Raw genomic sequence first — 21,232 nt, 5'->3', positions numbered from 1 at the left:
AAATAAAAATATCAAAATCGTAAAATAAAAAAAAAAGTCAGGGAGACGTAAGATATTTTGGCCGACTATATAAAGTGGATGTGATAGAAGAGCTGTGATGGTGGGAGAACAAATTCATTCAAGAAACTCTAAGGTAAATGTAAACCCTTTTTATTAAATCCAACCCTTCTACTAGCTTCTTAATTCTGATGGTCGAGTTAGTCAGTATTAGGAGATAGTGGAAGGGGTTTGATTTTAATAATGCTTTGGTGGACATAAAGATAATTAAAATCGGGATCGAGGTTCAACAGCGGTCCTGTTTACAATCAACGTGAGAAGTTGACAGTTGCCGAGTTGGATAACTTGTTAACGAGCGTATTTCATCACACAACGGTAGCATAAAGGTTACATCTTTTTTCATAAATAATTTAGTATATATTGCATACTTTGTCATATATCCCAAATTGAGATATTTGATTAATAAATATGACTGGTACTTTGTGTGTGTGTGTGTGTGGGGCCACTGGGGGGGGGGGGGGGGTTGGAGGTGGAGGAGAAGTAAATTGAATCAAATAAATCTATACATGCTAATGCTTACTATGGATTGGTACTCTTGATTTTTACGAATGATTTTATTTTGGCAATATTTGATTGGAAGAGGTGTTAAATATCCATCATGATTACATAATTATAATTTATATTGTGCATCATTGTGTCTTAGATGTCTTTGGAACCAGACGACGAGAGTGACAGTCTGAGTTGTGATGTGGCTGCCATGTTGGAACTACAGGTGTCCGAGGTAGAGATGCTGACCAGCATGTTCCCAGATAAATCCGAGTTCTCCCTGGACGACCCCACTGCAGTGAAGAACATCCAGTCCTTCCTTGATGGTCATATAAAGTATGAGTATCTACACAAAAGGATAGGGTTCTCTCTACGTGTCAATCCAGAGGGATCTCAGGTACATTCTCAACAATGTTTTTCATGTTATGAAATATTCTCGCAAACTGGTTTTTTTTAGGGGACATGTTTGTAAACTTACTAAAAATGAATGAAAGTTACAAATGTTATGTACCCAGGACTTGATATTTTATTTTACAGGTATTATTGACCAATTCTGTTGTATGTTATTATGTAAACAATATTCACAAACTAAGAGGGCTGTATACTTAAACTTGCATCTTTCCAGATGTCGGTGGAATTGGTATGTACCTTTCCTCATGAGTACCCACAAGCTGCTCCCAATGTGTTCACTCGATGTTCAGACATGAGTAAAGAAAACCACAGAAAACTCAACGAAGACCTACATGAGTTTATTCAGAGTTTGGACCGTGGAGAGATATGCATGTTCTCAGTGATTGAGTGGATTCAGAGCAATATCGACAATTACGTTCAACCCGTGGAGGTGGATGATTCCACTTCAGAAAAAGAGGTGCAATATGATACAATATTATCAAGACTGTGGATTTATAGTCACCATATCTTCAGCAAATTCAAGAGAAGGGACATCATAGACTGGGCAGAAGAACTGAAATTAACCGGATTTAGCCTACCGGGGAAGCCAGGTGTGATCTGTGTGGAGGGGTACAGTCGGAATGTGGACGATTACTGGCATCGACTCCGCGGGATGAACTGGAAGAGGATCGTCATAAAGGAGAAAGAGGAGACAGACATTGGGGATGATGACATTGACAAACACAGAAAGTTTTCCAACTTTGAGGAAAAGGTGTTCAATGTCCGTGGAGGCAAGGGGAGGGAGTATCACATGGACTTTGGACAGTTACACTCGTATCTAGAGGAACATCAGAGTGGGCATTTGTTTAGCATTTACTTTGGGGTTGATGGTAAAAGTAGCTAATATACATGGACATTTATATAGTCTATATGTATTGAATTATGAATAAATTATGATCATTAGAATTTATTTCATTTTATTAAATGAATTAAGACTCATACACTATTTTAATTTTTCGTTCATCAAAGAAAACATGGAAATTAACCAGAAATACTGTATTATATGCTCTGTATTGAAATTATCTTCAGTCACATAAAATTGAACTTGAACAATTTAATCTATTGTTCTTTTTGCTTAGATTTTTCAATAGGAAATACCTCCTCAAAAACAATATATTTATATTACATATCATATACATGTATTTATTAGCTAATTTAAATGGTATAAATATACAAAAATAACAAAAATAGATAAACAGGTACTCCTGTGTAATAATACAACAAAGCAGCACTGGATGGAATCAAAATCACTGAGAACCCCATTCATTAGTTATATCGGGGTTGTATATAGTCCACTAGATATTCCACAATACATGTACATGGTAATCTCCATTTAAAACGGACACAGTTTTGTGTGAGGTTATTTTTAGAGATTACAATAAATATCTTGTATGTCAGTGGTGATATCACAGGTTGGCATTGGCAGTAATTGGCACTGAATGTGATAAGGGCCTATCTCTGAACTGGATGTCTGGATCTATTTCTTGTCATGATGCGTTGACAGACTTCACAGAGTGGTGGCTGGAGGCAAGGTCGCTCACTAGTAAAGCATCTGGATTCCTGCTACATAAAAAGAAAGAAAATTCCACATATAAATTACTGTGGCAATACAGCACTGAAAATATGTCTCTATTTATCAGATATAATATAGTTCTCACCCCCACCCCCCCAAAAAAGAAAACTGTACATGTAAAAACATTGACCGGGTAGTTCATATGTAATTGGTGGTTTATTATATTGAATTTAATCTTTTATACTTTGTCTAAAGATGACATTCTTACATAAAATGCATACTTATATGAAAGCTATGAAGAGTAGAGAATTCATAATCCCTTATTAGAGTACCGGTATTACTGACAAAATAAAGACTTACTTTATAGAGCTTTCCATTGTGCTTCTCTGCAATTCTTGCATCAAGCTTCTCTTTTCATTTGCCATTTGTCTCTCTCTGACAGACTGTCGCGCTAACTATTGAAAGATAAAAACATTTTGTTTACATGTATAGAATATAAAATTATTTGTTTTACATGTGAGATTGGTTTCAGGCACTGCTGCATTGTTTTAAAATCTGCCTGGTTGATTAAAATTTAAAAGGCTATTGTTAAACTTAACTTTTTACCCCCCCCCCCCCCTCTCAAAAAAATCCAATTGAGTTATTCACTATTTTAGAACTTGCATAAAAAATTGAAAGTTACTTCTAAATACCTACCAGTCATATTATATTTAAAAATTATTGAATTTAAAAACTTATGATTATTTCTATTTGCCTTCTCTACCATAACTTTACAGACTGACATATATATACATAACTAACCTGTTTTGAAGCTTCTGCTGCTCTGGCTTCAGAGTCGCGCATACGCTCCTCTATCCTGTATATATTTTTAGCATAATCTGTAATCATCCTCTCAGCCTGAAATGATTTAAACAGATTCATAAGTTAGGAGAAAACTATCTTTAAGGGAGATAACAGTGTAACTGCATCAAGTTGTGCCTACCTCCAGGGTCTTGGTTTGACTTTCCCGTAGGAGAGACGTTAGTTCATCATTCCTCTTCTTCAGGTGACTGACCTCGGATCTCAGATCGTTTATTTTGCACTCGAACTTCTCTGTAATGGACTGACACTCTTCTTTCCATCTGAGAAAAACAAAGAAATTAAAAAATATCCCAAATGCAAAATGGATTGATCGATGTATTTTAATATCTTCAAATAAAAATATCTACCGGTACATCAGTGTGCAAGTATATTAATGCTTCTCACATACATGTATCGTACATGTTTTTCATCCTTGCATAAATGTACACAAAGGATCTCTCAGCTAGGTTAGACATAAATGTGAACTCTTCAACCAGGTAAACAATATTTTAAAACATGAATTGCATGAAAGTCAACAGAGAAATATTGTTCCAGTTTGTTAGACATAAATGTTAACTCTTCAACCAGGTAAACAATATTTTAAAACATGAATTGCATGAAAGTCAACAGAGAAATATTGCTCCAGTTTGTTTTATTGTTACTAACCTGGCACTCATCCTCTGCTGGCCCTGCAGCAGGTTCCTCAGTTCTCCAATGGTTTTCCTGCTGGCTTCATCAGAGCACTGCAGCCTGACCTCATAGTCCTGTATCTTCTGCTGCATGTCATTCTCCAGGATGGCCATCTGTAGTGGATTTTGACAGATGAGATCAATACATATACTGCATCAATATTGTAGTGATTTTTGATGATTGAGGTCAGAATATCCAATACTGCACAAACTTGATTGAGCAGCTGGGAGGGGGGGGGGGGTTAAAAACCCAACTGAATGTTTTCATTGCGATGTATAATGAAAAATAAAATCTAGGAAGTTCCCTTTCTTTTGTCATCCAACTATTACTGATTAACAAAATTCTATTAATACCTCTTTCTGGTATTTCCTCTGTGCAGTCTCTTTGTCCTTCTCTGCTAACCCTACTCTCTTCTTCATCTCATCCACATCGTTCTGAAATTTTATCCTGTCTTCATTCAAATGCTCAAAATCAACGTCCATTGCTGCTTTTCTTTGCCTGAGTTCTGCCAATTCTTTTTCTAGCTTTGATTTTACTTGTTCTTGGCTAAATTATAAGATAAAAAACATAAAAGTTAGATTACAGCATCTTGTCATTCTCAATATTTTAAATACCTGTTTTTGAATCAATGAAAGTGTCAGGTACAAGTGACCTACTTCATTTCCTCTCTTCTGAGTGAACTAGTCAGGTTATCCACTTTGACTAGGAGTTCATCCCGCATTCTCTCAGCCTGTATAGCTCTTCTGTTGATGTCCTCATAAGCCCCCTTGTCTTTGACTGCTTGAGCATAGCCTTCCTTTATAACCTGTGCAACACAAAGAGTATCCATATCAATTTTCAAAATACTCTCTTAAATTTCTTGGAGGCTGCATACTTCTCCCTGCAATGTTCATCAATTTATTACTAATTATAAACAAAAAATCCTACCTTCTCTAACTCAGCTTCAACATTACGCTTGTCTCGTAGGGCCCTCTTTATCTGTTCTTCTTTCTCTGCATTGTCCTAAAAAATAACCCAAGTCACATGAGAAAATTTAGTGAACTTGCATGTTATTTCACTATTCTTAATGTACATGTACTTCAAATTCTGTGGGATGAGTTACTTCCCTTGACATATACAGCATTAACTCTTTATGATAAATTGATCTTTTAAATCTATACATACATTTTAAAAAATTCAAATTTTAAGAGTGACACAGCCTATCTTCAAACTAAATGCTGTTCAGTTTATCTTAATTCATTGCACAATGATCAAATAATTATTGACTCATACCATTTCCAGTGTGTGCAGTTCCACCGTCAGTTTTGAAATTCTCTCATTGCACTGTTTTCTGACACTGTCCACCTACAAATGATACATACATATATATAGGTTAATCTGTAACAACAACAGGGACTTGTTTGATTAGTACAGCACTGTAAGTAAATGATACATACCTCTTGTCTTGTTCTGACCCCAGCATCATTGATCAGTTTATTCAGAGCCTCTTGTAGTTTCTCTATCTCCTCTTCTTTTTGTTTAACCTCCATTTCAGCCTGTGTTATATCAAGTTTGGAAAAAATTATTAAGTCTTTTATGGACAGAATATACAAAAGATTATTAAATGTACTTGTAATGCCATACTGTTTTTTTCAACAAACAAGCCTAAAATTTTATTTCTATCAAAATATGAAACAAGAATCTTGAAGAGCAATTCAAAACAGGAAAGAAGTTGAGAAATATATGGGACTGAAATTCATTCATATTATGTAGCAGTAATTCAATTTCGCTTTACATCAGTTATTATATGATGAGAAATGAAAAATATGTAAAATTGACAAATGACCGTGGTCAAATGATCACCATACACATGAATGTGGTTGCTCTATCTTTGGAAACCCATCACTTATATAGTCTTGCTTGCTGACCTTGGGCCAACTCAATGAACTTTTCATGTTTTCATAAATACCATTATTAATGCATCAATATTGGAACAAAACTCTTCAGCTTTATCGGGTAATAAAAATATAGGGCATGTTATGAAAAACATGTGGCTGCAGGTCTGTAGCTCCTGGTCTGAAAAAACTATGATCATCGACCTGGGAGAAACAGTGCCTCCCATAATAAAACATCTATGGCGCACAAAAAATTGCATTAGTTTTGGTTTGATTATGGGAGGCACTGTAGCTCCCAAGTCATTCATGCGAATTTTTTCAAACCGGGAGCTACAGACCTGCAGCTTGAAAACATGCAGTTATTTACAGATGCATGCCCAGGCATAAGCGTGATTGGTAAAATTTAGTTTGTGACACTGTGAAAAAGTGGTTTGAAATAAAAATTATTAATGGGGAATAAAAAATTTCAGCGAGTTGGTCAAAACCAGTATTAATTTAAAAGCTTATGTAAGACTGGTCATGGGTTTCCAACAGTGGTGACTGCTCTAACCTGGTCTTTCTCTATTACTGAATTCTCCACCATCTGTACAGCATCCCTGACCTGAGCTACATAATCAAACTCTTTCTTCTCCAACTCATCCCTTAAATGATAGTGACAAATTTTTTGAGGTAAAAAAAAAAAGACACTCATAAACATGATCATACGATTACATTCCACATATTCAAATACAGAACACGTATTTGTAAAAGGTTTATGAACCAAAAAACATGTAGTACATGTACATGTATTTTACAACTTACCCCCGTTTTTTCAGCTCTGTAACTCTGACTTCCAATGCAATCTTCTCTGTCTTGACATTGTCCAACTCTTTCAATGCGGATGACAACCTGCAAGCAAACAGAAGTAGGCATTTTGTGAAAACATGATTATAACCAAAGTCAGAAACCCAACCATTTAACAGTCAAAACTTATAACCTAATTATTCTATTCATAAATTCTTTTTATTAAGTAACCCCCCCCCCCCCCCCCCAAATGTCTCATCTAAGTAAAACAAACAGTGGCTAAACAAAATGAACTAGATGTTGTTCTATGCTACTTACTTCTGTGAGGTGTCATCCATTATTTTCTTCAGTTCCCCTACTCTGGAATCTGACATTCCTTCCTTGAAGATGACATCGGCTATTTCTTGGTCCTGCATTGAGAGTCAAAATTCCTTAAATTTATCTCTAAACTTAATTAATACATCTAGATCAAATGCAATTAAATCCATGTACCGGTAAATATGAGACTCCTTTATCACAGGTTAATATTAATGGGATTATGATCAGTAATCTGTTATTGGATTAATGCAAGAGGTTTAAGAGTCAGTGTCCTATGCAAATATTTGGAGTATTTATATATGCTTGCACCTAATTTTTAAAGTGGATGCTCACATTTAAAGACATTTAAGCATTCAGCGAACATTGCTATATAAACTGCCATTGCTTGGCTGGCATATTCACTGATGCATATTGCTGCATCAGGGTCCATACGCAGAGCAGTTGCTGTTCACAATGCTGTAATCACTGTAGTATTGTCCACTACATTTGTTTGTATTTTAGTTTTGATTTACTTTTTTAAAACCTTTGACAAGAGCAACTGCATTTATAGAGTTATGAACACAACTCAGTCTGGTGGTTGCAAGGAAGATAGAGCAATTGGCATGAAAACAATACAAGATAGAGTAATGTTGCATTTGGTATGCAATCATTACAAGAAATACAAACAGCTAGAATTTCTTTAAGAAGGAACTATAAGTACCTTCCATATAAGTTGCTGCTCAATATCTTTGTTGGATCTCTTTAGCTCTCTGACCTCTGTGTTAGCCATGTCCAGTTGGTCTCGAGTGGACCTGTCAAAAAAATTAATTATCTCAAAATCATGATATCTCATACACACAGTTCAAAATAATAAAATATTCATGTACATGATGTATGGCAAAGTACGTTCCATTACTTACCGCAAGTCATTCTGTAATGCTTCGATTTCTTTATTTAACACTGTGACTGTCTCATAGTATTCCGACTGCATCTGTAAACGAAGATATCATTTGAAGATTCTATTATTCGTGGATAATGTAAAATACTGTGGATTCTAAACTAAATGCAAAAAATTATAATCAGCTTAAAATCAAGAAAAGCACACATTGCTGATTTAAAAAAAATCCTTTTATTTTCCTGACACGTATAACAGACACATGTGCATATACCTGGTGGGCCTGTTGTTCAACAACTCTCCACTGGTGACTGTCCTTTTCATTCTATTATTAAAAAAATTTTAAATATCAATTTCAGTCATATTTAATATCATACACTGCTTATCAGTAAATGCACATACAGTATAATCACAAATACAATATCTAGATCAATGAAAAGTCAAATGATAAACATATATCAATAAAAATCGCTTTTTTCTTTGAATTGAGTTCCAGATTACCCGGTAGGTAAATATCTTTATACAGCATCAAACTTGTGTTAGCCTGTACCTGTAGTTCTCTCTGAAGGCGATCGATTTCCTGGTCTGCTTCCTGCCACCTATCCAAGGCAGCATCTTTTTCCTGAAAAACAAAGAAAATAAATGAAAGTGTAAGTTTTGTAGCTCTTTGATTTGTATGCTTACATACTACATTATCAACACTAAAGCAGATAGAACATAATACATGTGTAACTACTTAGAATCATTTGGCAAGATTTAATTCATCTCATTGTCACCAATATTTCTCATCCTGAACCAGTCTTCTAATGTTTATAACATTTGCTTAAAATTACAATGTATCCATATTCACTCGGTTGCAAAAAAAATGGTTGCTCCGAAACATTTTATGTCATAATAGGTTATTTGCTGGGGCAGTCCATATTTGTTGCTGCAAGACAGTGTTTGTGTCTGTTTCTATTTGTTTTAGTCCCTTCTCATACCTGTAACGCACTCTCTGCCTGCATTTGCAGATTCTGGAGGATTTGCTCCTGGTCATTAGAGGGAGAGAACTCTCCATCGCTAGCTCCTCCTAACTGGTTCTCAACAGTTTTCCTTAAATCTTGGACTAGCTTATTATTCTCTGAGATCAATCTTTCAAATTCTGGTTTCAAGCGAGCCAGTTCATCCTAAGAAAGAATAATGCTAGCTCAAGTAAAACAGCTAATCATAAAGATTAAAACAACATTAGAGAAATATTTATCTATGTATAACTTTATGATATTACACGCAAAGGATATGTTTTAACTCAAAGATTACTGATAATTGCAAAAAACAATATTCCACACTAAAACAACAACTAAAAGATATAAAATGAATACTCATTCAACTTTAAAAAAAAACTTGAACATAAATATTCTGCAAAGGCAATACCTTTAAAATATCTCTCTCTTCCTCCAGTTGTTGAATCTGTTGATCATATTCTTCTATGAGTGGAGACAAGACACTGTAATAAAACAAATTCAAGTTTCAAGCACTTACTTAGTTACAGAAAGAAAATTGGTATTCTTTACCATTGACAGAGCAATTACTGACACTCGTTAACAAAAGAACAAGCAACAAATTTTTGTTTACCAGTAAGTTGATAAAATAAATGCTATAAAACACTACAATGTTTTACAATTTCAGAAGCATGCACTGAAGTAAGATGCAATGAATATAGTACCTTTTGTCTGTTAACCATGGTGCAGGGGGACCTGGTTGATCAAGAGGTGTCTGAAGTAGAAAAACGTTTTCTAATTACCAGTACTCAATTCATATATCAAATTTTATACAATATGCAAACTGAGTCAAAACTCATTAACTCAAACTAAAGGAGTGAAAACTGGGGGGTATCCAAGGAAAAATTGATTTCTAAGAATACTAATGCCTTGAAGATTAAATATTTGGAATGTCCAAATAAGTTCAACAATATCCATGATATTTGAGATATTGTGTTAAAAAAATCAAAATATACATGTACCGGTAATATACAGCTACTGATAGTTTGATATATTGTCTATAATGAAAAATGTTCAAAATTGTTCACATACATGTACATATAGTGTTCCTGCAAAGTTCTGTATCAATCTAATTAAAGTATAGCAACATATATATGGATAATGTTTCAGCTTGTTACCTCTTCTTCATCCTTGAGCTCTTGATTTCTGTATTTGGCCAACTGTATAGTGAGTCTTTTAACTGCAAAGCAATAGTGATATTGGTAAAAACAATGAATAATAAACTTTAAAAACTAAATAATCATTTAAAAGGTGATTGTTTTTTCTGAAAACCAAATGCAAATGAACATGTTGACATTTTTTCTTTTGGTGGTTACCTAATGGCGGCTTATGCTTGCATGGTATAACTATTTTACCTTCTAAATGGGACTCATTTTTTGTTCATCTTGGATTACATTTTTCTGATGAAAAAAAGCGCATTATGTTTAATATCACCTGGGCGAGTACTCTGACATGTTTACTTTATAATTAAACAATCGTTTAAAAAGTTATAACTTTGAAAAAGATCAAAATAAAATCGTCCGTGAAGTCGCATAGAAAAAAGTGTTTCTATCTTCCAAAAGATCGATTTTATTCAAAGTATGATAATTTGACATGGCTTCATTCCCAGAACTGTTTATTTTCTATTCATATCAAGTGGGCAAATGTAAAACAATTATCGCATAGCCCCCTAACTCCGTCACTACCCTAACTCCGTCACTTTCGGGAAACTCCTCGCCGTTTGAAATCAAGTACGATTATGACGTCATTTTTTACATGTCAAAAATCTTTAATCAAATGTCAACAATTTGCAACGGTTAAATTTAAGAATGTGTCAAAAAATAACAGAATTAAACCTTGTTCATTTTATGCACCAATAATTGTGTGAAATCAGCTAAAACTTTTTCACGGGTGCACTAAAATATCGATATTTCTGACATGCGGGCCCATTCGATCATTTACGGTGGTCAGCCATTTTTAGAGATGTCAAGATGAAACATATCACATGTTATACATTTTTGATTAAGGTAATACACATTTTTTTCAATCCGCAATAGCCTTTATGCACTATTCTTGATGATAACGTCAAATCGCTCATGCCGTAACTTTTGCCTTATACAGGGTATAGATATATCCGGTATATCGCTATTTAGAATATGATACATTTCTAAAAATGTAATAAATAAATAATATAATAAGTAATATATTAATTAATGATATAAAATATTTGAAATAAGTAAGGACATAAATCGAACGGCATCCATACATTCTGAAAAGGCCATTGTGATTGTTGTTACATGGACCCATATTTTATTCTGGCGATCATTTCATTTCGGTGAAATTAAATACAATTAAATTGTATGCACCATTTTTACTTATTATAACTTGGACTAGATACAAATGGAGTTTTAACTAAATTGTTAATGTGTCTTCATTCCCTGCCATATCATAGAGCATGTGGGTGACGGAGTTAGGTTCATGAGATATAATAAGCACGCGTGATAAACGTCGTATTCAGAGGGCTTATTTGAATAAAAATAAAATATCTTTGTTAATAATATTATGAATTATATTGTTTCAGATTATATTTAGTGATTGCAAATGATAAAAACCACAAAAAATAATTTACAGAGAAACGCGGGACGTTTTCTGCTTATGGTGACGGAGTTTGGGTACTTGGGGATGGGATACATATGCAGGTGACATGCATATGTAATTCAATAAAATACATGCAATGTATACAAAATACAACCCTAAAATCAGTGCAGTTTATTAATTGTCATTTGGATTTTAAAAAAATGAATGAAAAGAGACCACAGATTCACACAAAACAGCAAAATTATTTGTTCAGACATGCTCAAATGTAAGCCGCGTTCATCGTTTAATTCCTTACCCTGGTCATTCAAAAACTCGATCTGTTGGTCATCCATTGCAGTTATTATCCTAGAGTGCTAAACGAACTATCTAACCCCAAAATTATATGTCAATAAAATATTTTCTTATTTTCGTGTTTCAAAAATTCCGTCCAAGTCGCCATATTTGTAAACAAACAGTACAGCAGTGAATATATAAATAGAAAAAATCCTTTTTATGAATATGAATAAATAATTCATTACAAAATAGATTCATTAAAAATAAAATTTATTATTCTGAATTAATGAAAGAAGATTTCAAAATTGTTTTTACAAAAGGATGCTGTATGCGAATTTTCTCCGACACATGGAAGTCACATGATTTGACAAGATGGAGGAGGTGGATAAAATTATTATTGTTTCCCTTCGAACAATCGGCTGGTAACTGATTTATTCAATTAATTTGAAAAAATATGTCGCAAGATATTGAATATTCTTTGATGTTTATGTTTTAAGATTTGAAAATTTCGCCTCTTGAAAAGCAAAGGACCGGTTCAGTGGCCTTGAGATTTTGGGGGTGTTAAAATTACTGCAAATTGCTTACTTTACAGTTTTTTAAGTTTTTCACTGTATAATAAGTAATTCACAACAAAGTTGGAACTGAAAAAAAAATTTAAAATATTCAGTTTTAATCGAAATTATGTATTTTTATGTTACATTAACAACATATTATGTCTATCTAAAACCTGTAAAAAGTAAAAGAATTCTGATGTGAATAAATGTATTGAGCACATCTTACTGCCATGAATGCAACTTACTGTTGTCTGTGGTATGTGCCGACCAACGAAGACTGAGTGAACAAATTGCTTTAATTCTTTTAAGAATATTGAAAGGGGTTTCATCAGATTTTCCTCCAGCTAGCTGTCTCAAAAAATGTACAATATATATTTATATTTTCTTCTGAATCATAAATTTTTTTTTTCTTGATGAAATAAATCTCCAGTTAAGATTTCATGTCTTTGTTTGTTTTGTTACCAGGGCATTTCACTATCCCTTTTATTACCATCTACTCTCTCTATTCATAATTGAAATATCTGTAATTTTTTTTACATCCATTTTAGTGATATTGAAGATGAGATAGCCAGCCTAAAGGAGTTCTCCACTGAATTAATTGTGTCATCTGCTGTACAATGTATTAAAACAATCCTAAAGCAAGATGTGGACTTGCCAAACACCCTCCCTGGTGGCATGTCTGCCAGATTCCGCATGGGAACAGGGCTTGCAAACTACATACAGGTAATCAGGTTCTGTTTAGAACTTTAATTGATATTACAGAGTATGATCAGGATACTGTTACAGCTAGACTTGCACACTTCAAGCTTTTAGTTTAAATTTGTAACTTCACAAAAACTGTAGTATAATCATAAAAATTGTTTTATTTAATGAATAACATTAAAATGAAAACTTGGCAATATAAACTATATGCGAAGGACAAGTAATAAGCCAAAATAAAAAATTCAGTATTTTCTGATTAACATTAAAAGTTGTTTGAATTTACAGGAACTGGGATACAAGGGAGAAATTGGCTACCAGACATTTTTGTACTCCAATGAGTCTGAGATTAGGAAAGTGTTTATGTTTTTGGTGGACAGACTGCCCAAGGACACAGTAGAGACAACAGAGGAACCCATGGGTGGGTCATTGCAGTTCATACAATATTTGGCATATAGATCTATACATTACCTTTTTTTTTTTGTTCATAAATTTAATCTTGTTAATTATTAAACATTTGATATATCTATGTCAGTGAAGTATAAAAGTTATCAGAATATTCATGTATAAACATAAATACGCATTTATTTTCTCCTTTATTTCATTCCTTCGAAAATAAATATTTTCTTGATTAATTTATTGAAAAACAAAACAGATTTTTTTTACAAATCGCATTTAATATCCATTCAGCAAACAAATAAAGGACAACACAAAAATATTAGTTAATCTCAAAAAATATATTTGGGTCAGGGTGGGTAGGGAAAACCAAAGACACGACCTGTACTGCTTTGTAACAAACGTCACATTAATCAAATACTCCCTGGTAAATCTATTTATACTGAGCGCGAAAGCGCTCATGCATGAAATAACCAGTCTTGAAGTAAACCAGGTAATACGAAAACTATCAGAAATTAACAGAATTAAAAACGTAAAGAAATAAATTGATTATTTGATTTTTTTTTTCTTAAAAGTGTAAGCTACTGTACCTGTTTTATCCATTTAATTTTCTGCCTTTTCTACACACATGTAAAATTTTGTGTTCTGTTATATAGGTTCTTCGGCTTTGCTACAAAGAGCAATAGCATCCACAGTATTACGGCAGATGAACTCGCCGTGGATTTCTCCCAATCTCAAAAAAGACTCTATCACATGGAGGGGCAAACCTCCAATGTGGCAGAGAGAGGTAAGAGAAACTAGAACATATTAAATGAATTATATAAAGTATGAAATATACATGTACTAGGGTTTATGTATCTAATATAACTGCCATGTCTATAATATAAATTTTAAAAGTATCGGTAAGTTAATGATATTAATGATATTATTTTGTGTTTATGAGGAAGCATCAATTGATATCTGATGAAATATTAAATATTTCAGGGTTCCTGTGCTATGTGTAACTACCATGCCTCCAAGATGAAGTTCCCCAGTGGGACAGGAGATCTTACCAAAAAAGTGCCAAAAGGTACTGAAATGATACTAAGACTGTCCCTATATTAAAAAAATGCTGAGTATCCTTATTCATGTATCATATGTCATCAGCTGTACATGTTTTGGTATGAAATGCGATGAATTCTTATACATTTTAAAGAATTTTTAAAATTCTATTGAGGCTGTCTCTATGCTCAAAATATTGTTCTAGTACTCTTACATATTTCATGGTGAGTTTATATTAAAAAAAATAGTTGTACATGTGTTATATATCATGATTATTTTAATTACAGAGCTTAAATCTTACTACTGTGAATGTCTTCCATATATAACAAATCAAACAAGAAATCACAAAGATACAGCACCTTCAATACTAGAAGAAATAGCAAGTGAAATATCTGCCCAACTTGAGTGGGAAAATGAATGGAATAGCCAGGGACTAGCATCTAGACTATCTGAACAGGTATATCCATATAAACTGTATAGAATTTTAGTCATGATTAAAAGCTGTAATTGTCTTGTATCCCTTGCAAGGGCATAGTGTTTCTCAATCTTATCTTACAACCCAGTAATTAAACTGTGCAAAATTATTTGTTTGTTTTATGCTGAATTCTTAAATTTTACTGTTAAACTGTAGAACTGAGATGTCCTGAGAATTCAATCACTAGTAAAAATGCTCTCAGTTGGCTTATATTTTTATAATGTTTATCACAGGAATACAAAGCCAAAAAGAGACAGAGAATGCAAAAACGACTAGCTGAAACTCTTCGCCAGGATTTCAAGAGGAGCCAAGAAGCTTCTTCCTCTCGGTCTGCTCAAGATCTACAGCAAGTCTTGGACAAGATGGGGAGTCGAACATCTGCCGGCAAAACCAAGGGGTCAAGGTTCACTCACACCGAGCAGCTTGTGTTTGCCAAGGTTGGTTGAGTGATTTTGTCTTTTGATAAGACTTTAATGGGGATACAAATGAACTTCATTTTGACAGCAATTTAAAGACAGCTTTTACTTATTTACAATAACTTGTTTTGAACTTTTCGTTATGTAGGATGAGGTAGTATCACAGATTGGAACTGAGGCAGAAAAACCTCACACAGAAGAGGTAAGCAAGAATCATGTGACTGATAAAAAAATCATTAAGTTTTTGGTAAACATAATTTTTACCATATGCCTTAGACATATAAGCATGTTATTCAATTTCTGTTGAACAGGAGCTTCAGAAAAAGAGAGAAGAAGAGGTGCTAGGTTTAAAGGAAGAACTAGAGAGCTTAAATTCAAAACTCGATCAACTAGATTTAGAAGTAAAGAAATACAGTGCTGGTGTGAAACAGATGGAGGAGGAGATAACCACCCAGACCAGACAGAACATAGAGAAGGAGGAGAACTATAAAGTCAAAAAGAGGACGCTGGATCTCCTACCCGATGCTGAGAATAATATCGCAAAACTACAGGTAGATTATTAATAAGAAGTTAGCGCTATATAATGCATGATGGCTACAGTGGAGTATACATGTACTTCCTTTTTGTTAAAGAATAGACTGCTATTGATAAATGCAGTACATGTATATACTGTAATCATATGAAATTACATGTTCACATGCACCGGAATATAAATTTAACAATTCATTTTAACTCCTTAATTAAATGGTCTATATGTACATGTAGTCATGTTTGATATTGTAAGTATGTGTAAATACTTTGTACATGTACATTTATGTATTACAGGTATCTTGGTTTATTGAAACATAGTACCGGTACTAAAAAACTCATACATGTGTAAAATTATACCAAGGTTACACTTGAAATTGACCGGTGTTTATTATCTGTATACCGGTATTTCTTTTCTCCTTCAGGGAATAGTAGATTCTAGTGCCCAGAAGTTAGTGACCCTGGCCAACCAATGGGAGAAACACAGAGTGCCTCTTATAGAGCAATACAGGGAACTCAAAGAGCTCAACTCTAAGAAGGAGGTCAGTGTTTTGAAAACCTTAATGACCAAAGGGTTGATACTTGTAGAGCTTGGATCCAGTACTTGAATTTTGGAAGATGTTAACTGTAACGCAGTGTCTTTAATATTTGTAGTCAGAGGCAGAAAAGAAATTGGAAGAAATTAAGGTATTCCGACAGAAAATGAAGGAAGTAGCTGATGATGCAAGAAGTAAGGAGGAAATGCTCAAACACTTAGTAAGTGCTTTATTATACACGTACATGTTTATACAGGGCTATTTTTATCATGCTTTATTTTTTTCCAGATTTAGAAACACCTGGTATTAATCAAGAACTTATCATTTCAAAACTGAAAACCACAGCTGGTTGTATTTTAAAAATGACTGAATGGTGCAAACGAAAAACTGGGCCTTGTCATTTTTCAATACAAGTACCAATACTGGATGAATCAATTTTATACAGTTGTAAATGAGAGCTTTTCTTTGTATAGAATGCTGAGTATAACAGCATGAATAAGGATGAGAAAAGATCTGGGTATACCAAGAGGATGATGGAGATCATGTCCAGCATCAAGAAGCAGAGGGCTGGAATAGACAAGGTAGGGGGCAGGTCTGTGTATAGGGCAGACAGCTCTGTATCTGAAAACTTAAGGTGATATGGGACACCTCCATGTTGTGACATATTTATCGAAATAAACAATAAAATCAAGTATAATTTTATTAAAATAGTTTCTTTCCTAGTTATCTAACAGTGTAGTGCAGTGGGTTACAGAGTCTGAGATCACAACGGACCTGTAAGTTATGAGTTCGAATCTCGCTGGGTTTTTTAAAATTTTCACCTTTCCAAAAATTTTTAAAAACATATTTTTTTTAATTGGTTAAATAATGTGAAATTTGAAAATTCTAAAGCGGTGAAAGCATTTTTATTATAATGTTCTTTAATACACATTAATTTTGACAGGTGTCCCATACAACCTTAAGGAACTATACAATCAAACAGAACTTTATTCTGGCAAGCACATTGTGAACATACTTGTTGGTATGCTGTGTTAGGTACTACTGTATAACTATAAATAAATTGAAGCTCAGTATGAACTTTAATCTGCTCTGTAGGTTCTTACAGATACCAAATCAATACAGAAAGAAATTAACAGCCTGTCTGGGAAATTAGACAGGACATTCACAGTCACAGATGAACTTATCTTCAGAGTAAGTAGTCTTTACACTATGTACCTCAGATACTATGTATGAATGGTAATGAACGAGACATGTTCGAGGAATATAATAATCTTCAAATATAAATGTAGAGAAACATTGTCAAAATCTTCATATTAAAAGGAAAATCTGTCACAAAGATTGTAAAAGGTTGCAATTTCAATTACTGGTATCATTCTTATGTTCATATTAATATTTTTTGAGGTTTCATTACAGTAACTATGTTATACATGGTTATGGCAATTATGCCTGTACTACATGTATGTTGACCTATGTCTTTTTATTTCATTGTGGTCTACATTGAATTTCTTATTGTCCAACTTGTTCTGTAGGTGCCTTATTATATTATTACATCATTATTTCTTATAGGATGCAAAGAGAGATGAATCGGTGAAGAAAGCTTATAGATACTTGGCAGCATTGCATGAGGTTTGTGTCAGAGTGGTATTTAGTTACTGTACATGCAGAATTTTTTTTCAGAATAAAATTTTGCTGACAACAAACATATAACAACATTTTAACATATCATTTGTAATGTAGATAACTTACTAATGAAAGATAGAATGTTATTTGATTTGAAATGTTTTTAATCCTTGAGAAACTAAATAAATTACACATTTTTAAATTCAGTTGTATATACATTTACATGTATTTATTGATAAATAAATAGATGTTTAAACATCAATTCATGAGCAAATGTACTTCTTATTTTCACTCATGGTTCATGATTATGAAACACCAGATTTGGTTTATTCATGTTGTAGAGCTGTGAACAGCTTGTTCAGACTGTAGCAGACACAGGGGTGATCATGAGAGAAATCAGAGAACTAGAAGATCAGGTAATTTATTTTGTTGATTTGAATGGAAATTTATATACAAATACATGCAATTGAATAACGTATGACATGCAGTATATACTGAGAAGGCAGAAATTTTGGCAGGGAATAAAATTTACTTTTTTTTCCAACGTTTATCAATGAAATTATTAAATCACAAAATATTTTTCTTTATGTATTTTTATGTATTGTGACTTTTGAAACAATGAAATTAAATCACCATCAATAAGCTCAATGCAATATTGCAGAACTATTTATATGAGAAAAAAAACTACAATGTGCAAATGCTTGTTTTCTCTCTCTCTCTCTCTCTCTCTCTCTCTCTCTCTCTCTCTCTCTCTCTCTCTCTCTCTCTCGATATACTAGTATCCCATAACAGGAATCTATCACCCTGCCACTCTGAGAATTATCTCCCTTGGTGGAAGAGCAAATTCTAGTATTCTTTTCTTGAACATCTTATCTAAGTGTTATGCCAATATGATTTATATTTTCAGATTGAAAATGAAAGCAAGAACAAAGTATTATCCAACCTGGAAAAGATAACATCAGACTACCAGCAAATGAAGAAAGAAAACCAGTCCATGGTAGAGAAAATAAAGCACAAATCCTGATGTTGAACACGTTGATGTTAACTGAAAAAAAAAATCCTTCATGTTGACACTTTACCATTTTATGCATGCTGCCTGCATACACCATTAACTATATTTCTGTGATAGAACTGTTGTCAAAATGATTGGATATGAAAGTTTACATTCCAGCATAACCAAATGTGTCTGGCTGGTTTTCAGTATGTTTGACTCACATGTGAAGATTGCTTTTTTACACGATTTTTCACATTAAGTAAGTTGTAATTGAACAGCGGTATGATGCAAGTATGTTATAATTGGTGGCATTTTCCATTGATTGAAAGTATCAGTACTTATTTTAAATGAGGCTAGGAGGTCAATTACTGTAAGGTTTCATAGATACCTCTTTATACCAAGAACAAATTTATTTTTGGATGATTAACTCAGGAATAAAATGTTCTTCTTATATGCTATTACCGGTAGCTGGTTATAAATGATTGTAAATTACTTATTAAATTGTTTTGCATAAAGCTTAAAAAGTATTAACTTACTGAAGAATTTTTTACAAATTGTAAATTATGGTTAAATTCCTTTTCACACAAGAACATTCTCACCATGTATGTACCAGGTAATTTATCAATCAATGTATTAAGAGTGAAGTACATGCTTCGCTTCTGGTAAAATGAATTTTTTGTTTAATATAATTTACAAAGTTATGCAAACTGATTGCTTTTTTTTTCCATTAAGGAGAATTTCTTGATTTCCACACAATATACAACTAATGCTTAATTTTATACATCATACAGTGACACGTGAATTATTGATTTACATGGAATGCATAAATACAGGTGCCATGTACATGTAGTTTTGTTCCTTTGATTCAGGGAGGGGGAATGAAAATGTTTTTTCTTATAACTTATAAACAAAGCTTTTTTTCCTTCAAATGTTATCACGTGTAACACTTGCTGAACTTGAGAACAGACCACCAAATTCTGATGTCTGATTTTCAAGTTTAAGAATGCAAAGCAGTTTTATTTTTCTTCCCATTTGATACAATTTCATCTTATCTCATCAAACCTCAGTATGATAGTAATAGTTTTGGTCTGTTTGTTTTTTTTTGTTATATCATTAAAATAAGTTATGCTTGTATTTGGAATAAAAGCTAAAGGATTTCAAGATTGACATACAACTTGTGCAATATTTAAGATTATATAGTACCATTATATATATAACCAAAGCATTACGTTAGTTATATATACTTGATAAAACTTTTATCAATAAATTGCTTGAAATATGAACATACATTATTATATTTTTATAACCCCCCCCCCCCCTTCGAAGAGGGGAGGGCATATTGCTTGCTGCTGTCTGTCGGTTGGTCCATCATCTGTTTTCGTTCATTTTCTTCGCAGAGGTTGCACCTACTGTATTGAAATTTGGTATAATATTTACATACATCATAAGAATATCTAGGTCAAGTTCGATTTTGTGTACGATCGAGGAATTTTTGATAGAGTTATGCCCCTTGGACTTCGAAAAATTCCAATTATTTGCAGTTTCTGTTAAACCAATTTCAGCCATTTTCTTCGAGGTTGCACGTAATGAAATTTGGTATACAGATTTATCATAGGAATATCTAGGTCCAGTTTGATTTTGGGTATAATCGAATCGAGTTTTGCCCCTTCGAAAAATTCCAACTATTTGCAGTTTCCGTTTATTTTTTTCACATAAATCTTTAAAGGAGGGAGCATAAGTGTTCCACAAACATCTCTTGTATTTAGAAAATTTTGTTGTAAGAAGTTGAGCAAGCCTAATACTCTAGATAATATATAAGTTTATTAACAACAGTCTCAATGATCATAAAAAAAACACGTTAGTGTACTTTTATTCAGATTGATATCGAGAGGTGTCCAAAACCACCTTGAGATCGTGCTGTACTCGGCATAAATAGGCTGAATCATAAAAAGCATGGTTTTAAATTATATAAGATAATATACATTCTAACAATATAAGAAAAGTAATTGTTAACGTGCTAATGGAGTCTACTATAACATGTACTGAGATGTTGTTTTTTGTTTGTATGTTTTTTTTTGTTTGTTTTTTTTTTTGCAATGCAGTTCTTGTTATTTTAACATAAATAATTCAAGCATCGTCGGCAAAACGAATTTTGCCTTTGATATGCATTGTAATAGTACTCGATGCATGCCAAAAAATTG

The 21,232-nt window shown here is 33.2% G+C and overlaps 3 protein-coding genes across 6 annotated transcripts; 2 read left to right on the top strand and 1 right to left on the bottom strand.

The window, feature by feature from the left end:
• Nucleotides 1-59: 59 nt before the first annotated feature.
• On the top strand, nt 60-2,051 carry LOC105335813 (RWD domain-containing protein 2B). 3 transcript variants are annotated; one of them, XM_066076661.1, is made up of 3 exons: nt 60-133; nt 701-940; nt 1,169-2,051. In XM_066076661.1, the coding sequence occupies exons 1-3, from the start codon at nt 98-100 to the stop codon at nt 1,835-1,837; spliced, it is 945 nt and encodes a 314-aa protein (XP_065932733.1). In that variant the 5' UTR covers nt 60-97; the 3' UTR covers nt 1,838-2,051. The 3 variants fall into 3 exon arrangements, with proteins under 3 accessions (XP_065932733.1, XP_065932734.1, XP_065932735.1); XM_066076662.1 differs by lacking the exon at nt 60-133 and adding an exon at nt 245-383; XM_066076663.1 differs by lacking the exon at nt 60-133 and adding an exon at nt 247-372.
• A 69-nt stretch (nt 2,052-2,120) lies between these two features.
• Nucleotides 2,121-14,177, bottom strand: LOC105335796 (sodium channel and clathrin linker 1). 2 transcript variants are annotated; one of them, XM_034445070.2, is made up of 22 exons: nt 14,012-14,177; nt 10,041-10,102; nt 9,588-9,637; nt 9,296-9,368; nt 8,866-9,051; nt 8,436-8,507; nt 8,160-8,210; nt 7,911-7,981; nt 7,712-7,802; nt 7,012-7,103; nt 6,712-6,798; nt 6,461-6,551; nt 5,473-5,571; nt 5,309-5,380; nt 4,964-5,038; nt 4,693-4,841; nt 4,390-4,582; nt 4,013-4,149; nt 3,489-3,627; nt 3,308-3,403; nt 2,867-2,961; nt 2,121-2,556 (listed from the first exon to the last, which is right to left on the bottom strand). In XM_034445070.2, the coding sequence occupies exons 1-22, from the start codon at nt 14,022-14,024 to the stop codon at nt 2,481-2,483; spliced, it is 2,070 nt and encodes a 689-aa protein (XP_034300961.2). In that variant the 5' UTR covers nt 14,025-14,177; the 3' UTR covers nt 2,121-2,480. The 2 variants fall into 2 exon arrangements, with proteins under 2 accessions (XP_034300961.2, XP_011438189.3); XM_011439887.4 differs by lacking the exon at nt 14,012-14,177 and adding an exon at nt 11,795-11,963.
• On the top strand, nt 12,072-20,314 carry LOC105335806 (coiled-coil domain-containing protein 22 homolog). The gene is made up of 16 exons (XM_011439908.4): nt 12,072-12,194; nt 12,875-13,049; nt 13,314-13,446; nt 14,078-14,208; nt 14,406-14,490; nt 14,750-14,919; nt 15,171-15,374; nt 15,502-15,555; nt 15,665-15,904; nt 16,307-16,423; nt 16,536-16,637; nt 16,891-16,998; nt 17,513-17,608; nt 17,984-18,043; nt 18,379-18,453; nt 18,945-20,314. Exons 1-16 carry the CDS (start codon nt 12,145-12,147, stop codon nt 19,059-19,061), a joined length of 1,917 nt encoding a protein of 638 aa, XP_011438210.3. The 5' UTR covers nt 12,072-12,144; the 3' UTR covers nt 19,062-20,314.
• Nucleotides 20,315-21,232: the final 918 nt, after the last annotated feature.

This window comes from Magallana gigas, chromosome 2 (genome assembly GCF_963853765.1).
Source record: "Magallana gigas chromosome 2, xbMagGiga1.1, whole genome shotgun sequence".
NCBI lineage: Eukaryota > Metazoa > Mollusca > Bivalvia > Ostreida > Ostreidae > Magallana > Magallana gigas.
The sequence above is the reverse complement of the archived record's forward strand: the minus strand, read 5'-3'. Positions and strand labels throughout refer to the sequence as shown.